Source organism: Capsella rubella, unplaced genomic scaffold (assembly GCF_000375325.1).
Source record: "Capsella rubella cultivar Monte Gargano unplaced genomic scaffold, Caprub1_0 scaffold_1, whole genome shotgun sequence".
In the NCBI taxonomy this organism is placed as follows: Eukaryota; Viridiplantae; Streptophyta; class Magnoliopsida; order Brassicales; family Brassicaceae; genus Capsella; species Capsella rubella.
Window position 1 is genome coordinate 14,831,105 of NW_006238923.1, and position 9,227 is coordinate 14,840,331.

The following is a 9,227-nucleotide window of genomic DNA, read 5'->3' on the forward strand; positions in this document are numbered from 1 at the left end:
GTTCGCAGCCGGGCCACACGTCGCACAAACCCGCCAGTTTTAGAACAACCGTCCGTTCTCAACCCGGCCATTCATAAGATCAATCTAGGCACCAATTCGCACAAACCCGCCTCTTTTGGAACCGCCGGCCTTTCGCAACCTGGCCACAATCAGAGATCTATTAACTACACAAAGTGTTCAAGGGGCATAGATCTTCTAACCAAGATCCTATCACTTTACTACCATATATCATCATAGTAGTTTCACTAGATACATATCGTTGTAAATTTTGCAACGAGAAAACCAATCTAGAGGGTGTTATGAGTAAAATACTATCATAGGCGTACTTTTATTTACATGCAAAAAGAAAAAAAAAATAACAAATATTATTTTACATCATCTTATTATTTTCAAAAGGAAAAAAAAAAGACAACAAAAATATATCAATATTTTACCTCAAATATTCATACACTTGTGCTTACACTTGGAGATGTGTCTAAAGACCATAACATGCAATCAAATATTATGATTTTATTTTTCTTTAAAAAGATTATATAAAATATGTTGACTTTATCATGAATAGAGTTTGATTTGGTTTATCATAAAAAATCCTTTAAATTTTTAAAAAACTAAGGTAAGTTTTGAAATTTTACGTAAGATACAATTTTTTAAAATATTACATTACTTTTGTTCAACATAAGACTAGTATACCAAATGTCGAGTTTTCAAGTAATATATAATTAGAAAAATAAAATGAAGAATTTAATTAATATTATAATAATATGAAGAATTTAATTATTATTATAATAATTACATCAATTACCACTACAACTATAATGGTGATATGAATGAGTTCGCCATTGTATATAAATTCCACCGGCGAGATATGTTCTTCTGCGATTTTGGAAAAATCGAGAAATCGCATATCATTCTATTATAAAGAGTTCATAATCATTTATCCTTATATTCTAAAGAGTTCTTTTTTTTTTTGTCATCATTCTAATGAGTTCATAATTTCTTATCCATGAATTCAATGAATTTAAAGATTAACAATCCTGCTATAATTAATTTAAGAAGAAATTGAATTCTAACCTTCTCAGTTCCAATTGATTCATATATGTTCTGATAAATTTTTAACAAATTTTTTCTTCTTGCACATTCTTGGACATGCACTTTCTGCTTGTTCTACATCAACTCGATAATCACTCATGAGTTATAGTATAAGTTATCTTACAAGTTTGCATGATTTCTGAGTCCCTTAAGACTTTCAAAAGAAAATATTTACAATGGAGAAATGATACAAATAAATCAAATTTTCATTGTAAACAACAAAGAGGCAGAAAGTACACAATTGTACACATTGTGTACAGTAATAAGTAAGTGTTTTTAGTCTTTTAAATAAACAAATGAATAGATTTATTATTAAAAAATATGTAATGATAATCAAACTATAACTAAGAAGAAAAAGAAATACCAAAAAAATATACTAAATACATGATATTCAAATAAATCAAACTTATTTATGAAAACAGTCGTGCAACTCATGATAAAATAATAAACTATTGATACAAAATTTAAATATATTTTGTCTATTTTATATGTTTTACATCAAACTAAAATTTTGCATTTATAAGTTAAAACTACGTCATGAACTAATTAACTCTTAATGCACTATACGTGAGAGAGTGTATCATAGTAGTTTTTTTCTCGTAGTCTTACGCATAAAGAATATTCAACAAAAATCAGAGTGTATTTAGAATTGGGGCATAAATTACTTGTTACTAATAATATTAAATTTACATAATATATATTTAAAATAAAATAATTATAAATTTCCATTTTTGATATAATTTTTTAAAAAATTATTTTTATTTGGTTTTTAAATATTTGTAATTGCAAATTATATTTTTTTTTGTCAACAATACTAGCAATTAGCTCAAACGAGCCAATTCAAGGGACAATTGTTTACATACTTAACAGGGAACGGAGTGGTGCGAGCATTTCGCGCCAGAGAATCCGCTTTTACATTAAGATTACGAGAGATATAATAAATAGAGAAAGATGAAAATTCTTCCCTATCAATAGGAATATCGTCAAGGTAGGCAGAGAATGCCGGCCACTCGGACGGAGAAGACATCTTCACCAAGTCGGAACAGTCTGTAAGGAACATAACATCTCTGTGATTATGTCCAATCATACACCTCATCGCCCACACCAAAGCTTCAACTTCAGCGTGTAGTGGAGATAGGCTACGGCGTACATTCGAAGCCCCCATTGTCGTCGTAGAGTCACACACATCATGACAATACCACCCTAAACCTGCATACTTATCGGAAACCTTCCACGACCCATCAATAAAACACCGATATCCCACCTCAAAAGCGGGTAAGATCCCCAACCTATTGGAATGCCTACCATTGAACCCAGCCACCGCTGAATCATTATCTGATTCAGCAATCTGAGCTTCCTGCCAAACTCTTGCTTCCTCAGTTGCTATCTTAATAATATCCATAGGACTTTCATCCCGATTTTCAAAAACTTTAGCATTTCTCGCCTTCCAAATATACCATAGAATCCACGGGCCAAAACCATACTGCACGCTGTCCTGGGTGAGTTTAAAGATATAATCCAAATTGGCATAGACCGAATTTGTTGGAAACAATATTACACCGACCGGAACATTACTCAAAGCCCAAGTTTGACGGGCAGGAGGACACTAAAAAATAACATGATTAACTGTCTTCTCCATGGTTCTGCATCGAACACATTTAGTATCACCATTTATACCCCTCTTAGAAAGATTCACTGATACCGCAATGCAGCCAGTTAACAATTGCCACATAAAATGTTGAATTTTTGATGGACACCTAACTTTCCATACTTGTGCAAAAAGAGGTGTAAGGAGCCGTATGATACCCGGACTTCACCGAATATTTCCCGTTCTTTGTAAAATGCCAGCCAAAGGAGTTACTTGTAGGATTATTACCAATCGGCAGTGCACTGATCAAAGCAACATCTTCCTGAATAAAATGTTCTTGTAATCTATCCAACCGCCAAGAGTTTGTTTGATGATCAATTAATTGAGAAATCTGAAGAGAAGGGTCCATAAGCGGCCCCTTACTCAAAGCTGGTCTCGGGAATTGAGCCGGAATCCAGGGATCCGTCCAAACAGACACAGAATCACCTGTTCCAACTCGTATAATTAGCCCTTTAGCTACCAGAGATCTAGCTAAACTTATACTCCTCCAACCATAGGATGGCGAGTAAGACTTAATTGGATCCATAGGATGAGAATTCCTATAATACCGTCCTTTGAAAACCTTTGCAAACAGCGAGTCTGGGGCTTCAATCAACCGCCATAGTTGCTTTGCTAGCAGCGCCGTATTGAAGTCGTTAACATTTCGAAAACCCAAGCCTCCTACATTTTTGTTACAACACAATTTATCCCAAGCCCGCCAATGCATACCCCCTGTCTGACCGTTAGAACTCCACCAGAACTTGGCCACTGCACTAGTCAACTTCGATGTGATTGTTTTCGGGAGGCGAAAACATGACATCACATAAGTTGGTAGTGCAGAGGCCACCGACTTTATCATTACTTCCTTACCTCCTTTTGAAAGAAACTTAGCCGACCAACCGCTAATATGGCGGTCCAACCGATCCCGTACAAAAGAGAAGATTTTGGTTTTGGCTCCCCCAAGACTTTCCGGTAACCCCAAGTATGAACCCATACCCCCGACATTAGATATCCCATTGAGACCATGAAGCTCCGTCTTAGTAGCAGCATCCACAGTGTGACCAAATTGAACCGGGACTTAGCAAAATTTATTTGTTGACCCGACACCTTTTCATATTGATTCAATATACGGAGAATAACCGTGCATTGCTCCGGTGTTGCTTTACAGAAAAACAGACTATCGTCCGCAAATAAAAGGTGAGAAATTGGCGGACATTTATTTGCAACTTTAATCCCAGTAATCAACTTATCCTGCTCCGCCTTTCTTATATTAGCAATTAGGACTTCTGTGCATAAAATAAACAAATACGGGGATAGCGGATCACCTTGTCTTAAACCCCTTTTAGGTGTAATAGAACCTTTAGGCTGCCCGTTTATTAATACCCGATACTCCACCGACGACATACAATACCTAACCCAATTTATCCACCGTTCCGCAAATCCTAATTTACGAAGTAATTGTATCACAAAATTCCACTCCACCCTATCATAGGAAAAATCCTAGTTCCGCAATTTTTTCTGGATTTTCTGTCATCTTGTCAAAATTTTCATAAATAATTGGCTCATCATAGAATTGCAAACTCAATTGAATATGAAACTAGGACGAATCTAGAATATAAAAAAAAATATTTCTGGAATGTTTAAACTTGATTTCAAAACCCAAAAGCTTAGCATCTTTCATCATTTCTGGAATTTTTTCTTTATAAATAATGCTGCCATGTTTGGGTCATGAAATAAAGTTCAAAAATTCCAGAAATAATTTTTTTATATACTAGACTCGTCCTAGTTTCAGATTCAACTGAGTTTGCAATTTTATAATGAGCCAATTATTTATGAAAATTCCGACAAAATGACAGAAAATCTAGAAAAAAATCTGATAAGAAAACAAAAATAAAATGGAAAGATGAATGAATATGGAATGAAATGATGAAAGATGGTAAAAACTATAGTATGCTGAACTTTTCAGAGTGTGCTCTAATACCACATGATATGATCCTCTTAGAATCGACACTCGAGAAGTTGAGAAAAGGATAGACTTTCCACCTAAGGGATCGTAAGATCACTTATACCAAAGGATGTGGAGCGAATGGTCACATAATGGTTGCGGTAGAGCCTTTGATTTATCGATCTTGGACTTGACGTTGGATATTACACACCAAAGAAAAAAACAAGAGAGTGATCTTTCTTGAAAGAGTTTTTGATAAAAAAGATAGATGAGTTACAAATGAAAGGTAGAAGGGGATTATATAGGAGAGGAGGATAAATGAGAAGAGGGGAGAGAAGAAAAACATGCAATAGCATGCACAAGACCAAACTCATGCAAAGAGTCTTGGAAATAACAAACACATTCAATGCAAAAATAAAGTGAAAATATAGAAAATAGGCCAAGGCAAAGTGATGGGCCTTGGACCCACAAATTATGCTTGGTAAAGGGGCTTAAAAGTGTTACTTAGACCTCACTAAAAACCTTGTCAAAAAAACCCAATGGGACAAAGCTTGACAAGGGAAAAAGTGTGCATAAGTAACATTTAACCCTTTACCAAACCTTTTGAGTCGAGACCATTACGAGGGAGACTTGAGCCACTTCTTCAATCTTGTTTGACTCCCTAAGAATGTCATTGATTGTTTGTTTGAGCTTCTTGAGCCTTGATCTTGTTAGAAAACCTTCCGCGATAACTAGTGCTTTCTCTGCTCCTCGGCTACGTGCTGCTCTTCGTTCTCGTGTTTCTCCTTGTTGTCTTTGTGCTACACCTCGTTAACGTGTTTCTCCACTACGTGCTCCGGGTCTCGTTCGATCATAGTCATATCAAAAACACTTCAACTCAAATTAATGAATGTCAATATTACAATCTCAATCGTCACCCCTAATATAACCCTTCAGTACATTATTTACTTTTTATTTTAAAAAAATTTGGTAATGATTTTACCTATTTTGGCCAAATTTGAGAGATGTAATTCACAAAATTATGGAATACAGTAAAACCTCTATAAATTAATACTCTATAAATTAATAAACACTATAAATTAATAAATTTTGCTTGTCCCAAGTCGGGCCAGTGTAAAAATTTGGGGGAATTTCAAAAATACCCCTTTTCTTATACCTCTTTTTAAAAATACCCCTTTTTCAAACTTTATCAAAAAAACCATTAAAAATATTGAAATTTATCCAAATATGTATGTAAGCTTATAATATATACACAAATTACCTTTATATGTGTATAAAACTTTATATAACTTTCATATATAACTTTCGATAAGATAATAAGATAATAAATTTTTTTGAAATCCCTATGTAAATATGGTCCCAATAATAACATAAATTAATAATCACACACACACACACACACATATATATATATATATATATATATATATATATATATATAATTAGTTATGTTGAAATATGGTTTTAGTTTTTTGTAAAAATGAATTTCTCCAAGACCTCATCTTTATAACAAAAAAAAGCTTATGTTATATTTTAAACTATAATCTTATAATATATTCCATAAAATCATAAAATAAGCAAATTTTTTGAATGTTTTCTAATTATAAATATGCATCATATTCATTTTTTGTTTGTTTTATAGGATATTAAAAGACAACAATTGAGGTATTAATCGTAAACTTGAATTTTTGTATGTACTTTGTATAGAAGTGAATTTATTTATAAAAATTTTAATTCATTGTTATTTTTTATATAAATATAGAATTCAATTCTAAACTACAAAAATTTATATAATCTTAAAGACTAATCTTATTTTGTAAAATTTTCCCAAATTATAATTTTAAAAAAAACTTTAAGAGTTAACATGCCACTATAAATTAATAATTATTAATTTATACTTTAAAATAATAAATATTAATTTATAGATAAATTAATATCACTATAAATTAATAAATTTCTGTAGTCCTAACATTATTAATTTATAGAGGTTTTACTGTATACTGTATCTTGGCCTCTTTTGTCTGTTTTTATAGTAATGAGATGAGTTGACGATGATACAAACCAAAAAAGGTCTGCTGTTAAAATTATTGGACTTGTTTGTTTAAAAAATAAAGCGAACCTTAAACTCTACTTTCTCTCCGGCCCATGAAAAACCATATTGGGCTTGGCCTGCTGGATTTTCGCCCGTACATTCCTCCACCTCTTCTTAATCCTTAATTAGAGCTTCTTAATGATTCATATAAATAAATACAAGGTTAAACGTATATCTCCTAGTTCTCTCTCTAAGCCGATCTCTCTCTCTCTCTCTCTCTCTCTCTCTTTGAGATTCTCAGGACAAGAACATGTGTGAGATTATTTTCTCTCAGATTTTTTCTTCCAAGGTTAACAAGAGATTGATTGAACCTATAATCGCAAAAATTCTAGTCTTTTGGGATTTTGAAACTGTTCATATGAACTATTTTCAAGATCTTTTTCAAGATCCAAATCCCAGAAGACACAGTGATTTTTGCAGTTATGGTTCCAATTATATAATCAACTAAGCTGCTGTGTTACACTCCTTTGTCTGATGATTACTTCAAAACAACGTATATATGGCCTCGAACAGAACTGGTGTTCGGTAAGATCTCTTCCTACATTGCAAGTAAACATGTTTTTAAGTATTAGAAACTTAAGCTTAATCAAACGTCTTTACTAGATAATTACTTTAAGTTAAGCAATCACCGCAACTATATAAAACCTCTCAAACACAGCTATTAAAACCCTAATCCCAAAACCTCATTTTCTAATCCGCGGCCACAGATCTTACTCTCAAGCTCTCCTTTGAAACAATGAACATACCACGCGGAGAACGCAGACAACGTTACTTCGGTTAGATCTCAATCTCTTCTCGAAAATGCAAGTTGTTCATAGCTATTCTGATCGATCCGACACGATATGTATGTCCTCGTTGATCTTTTCATCAATTTCTCTTGGAGTTGAAAGCTTTAGTTCTGTTGTTCATAACTCATTTGATCGGTTGTTCAAATCATAGTAATCGATATGTTTGATTTGAAGTTGATAATGCCTTGTTTGTAATTATAAACCCTAGCAGAGACAGGAGTCTTCTGGGATGTTGGTGATTACACAATCCCTGAAGGTTGTGTTCCTGAATCTGTATATGCAACCATGAAAAGAAACTTTATGGGTTTTGGTTTTGATGGTGATATAACAATCTGGGCTTATAAAGAGAGCAATACAATGCCTATTGAATTGGTGAATCGCTTTAGAGATGTTGGTATCATCTTCAAATCTGATGGTATCTACTTAAAACCTAAACATTTATCTTTCCTCTGTTTCTAATTTTTAAACTTATATGTCTGTCCCTTTTGTATAGTTCCAGATGATAAACATGCAAGGGTTAGAAAAATGTTGGTAGACACTTTACTCTTCGTCTTGGATAAGAGGCCTGCAGTTAATTGGTTGTTAATCTCAAAAGACTTCTCACAATCACAAGACACTTTACTCACCAGTCTCCTCCATGCTTTCAAAGCAAGAAACTATGTTGCATTGGCAGGTCTTATTGATATGTATCACCCTGTTCTGAAGAATGCTATTTCACATATTACCGAAGGCAGTATTACTATCGACAAAAGGCTAGAACGTATTATCGATACTTCTGTTGCAAGGGGATGGCCAGAAGGTATAATTACTTTGTATTCACTATCCATCTGGTTGTGTTTTTCTTTTAGTAACTTTTTGTGAAACTTTGTAGAGCCTGGCAATGGACTCTTCTGGGACGTTGTGGATTACCCAATCCCTACAGGTCTCAGTGATGATTCGATTTATCTGAATATTGGATCAGCTCTTTGTCATAGAGGTCATAGGGGTGATGTGTCAATATGGGCTTATGGTGAGAAGCAAACTTTCCCAGAAGATTCAGACCCAGATTCCAAATTCAAAATCGGATTCGTACCTGACGGTGAATTCCTCTACTTAAACCCTCTTTAAACTCCCTTTTATCACTCTTTTTTCTTGATGTATAGATATGTAACATCTCCATTGATATAATTTTCCAGGGCCAAACTATTCAAGAGGTTTTAAAATGTTGTTGGACATGCTTCTCTGGGCACTAGACAATCCTGTGGAACATGATGAAGTTGGATATCCAACTCTGATGATATTATCCAAAAACATCTCAGAAGAAACAGACTTCACCCGCGTAGTTCAAGCTTTGGAAAACAGATATTATGATGTTCGCGTATCAGAGCCCGATAAGGTCCCGCGTAGTGCAAGCTTTGGACTTGTCTATTAGGTGGAGGAAAGCTTAAGAGCCAATGCTCAGAAGGTCCTGAAGATCACAAGGGGGAAGACACTGATTGTGTTTCTACATCTGCAGAAGAAGCTGCTGCAAAACGGCGATGTCTTTAAGAGTGATGCAGCGTTCAACATTGTCAAAACACTGATTCTGTTTCTGTTTCTATGTTACTTCATAGAATGTCTGATTTTTTTTTGGTTCTTCAGTTTGTCTCTTCCAAACAAAAGTGTTCATATTAACTAACTTTTGTAATATCAGTTTGCTTCTTCGTT

The 9,227-nt window shown here is 33.9% G+C and overlaps 1 protein-coding gene across 5 annotated transcripts; it reads left to right on the forward strand.

Annotated features, from left to right (window-relative positions):
• The first annotated feature begins 7,036 nt into the window (after positions 1-7,036).
• LOC17899214 lies at positions 7,037-9,227 on the forward strand. Of its 5 annotated transcripts, none has more exons than XM_023790129.1 (6): positions 7,037-7,278; positions 7,461-7,597; positions 7,750-7,956; positions 8,035-8,340; positions 8,413-8,619; positions 8,717-9,227. In XM_023790129.1, the coding sequence occupies exons 2-6, from the start codon at positions 7,555-7,557 to the stop codon at positions 8,950-8,952; spliced, it is 999 nt and encodes a 332-aa protein (XP_023645897.1). In that variant the 5' UTR covers positions 7,037-7,278; positions 7,461-7,554; the 3' UTR covers positions 8,953-9,227. The 5 variants fall into 5 exon arrangements, with proteins under 5 accessions (XP_023645897.1, XP_023645899.1, XP_023645896.1 ...); XM_023790131.1 differs by having other exon boundaries at positions 7,461-7,529; positions 7,753-7,956; XM_023790128.1 differs by lacking the exon at positions 7,037-7,278 and having other exon boundaries at positions 7,454-7,597.

Excerpts from the sequence above, each read along its gene's own strand:
- LOC17899214 (XM_023790129.1), top strand. The coding sequence starts at position 7,555 with ATGCAAGTTGTTCATAGCTATTCTGATCGATCCGACACGATAT. Across the intron at positions 8,341-8,412 it reads TGCAAGGGGATGGCCAGAAG|AGCCTGGCAATGGACTCTTC; the intron begins GTATAATTACTT and ends GAAACTTTGTAG. Across the intron at positions 8,620-8,716 it reads AATCGGATTCGTACCTGACG|GGCCAAACTATTCAAGAGGT; the intron begins GTGAATTCCTCT and ends ATAATTTTCCAG.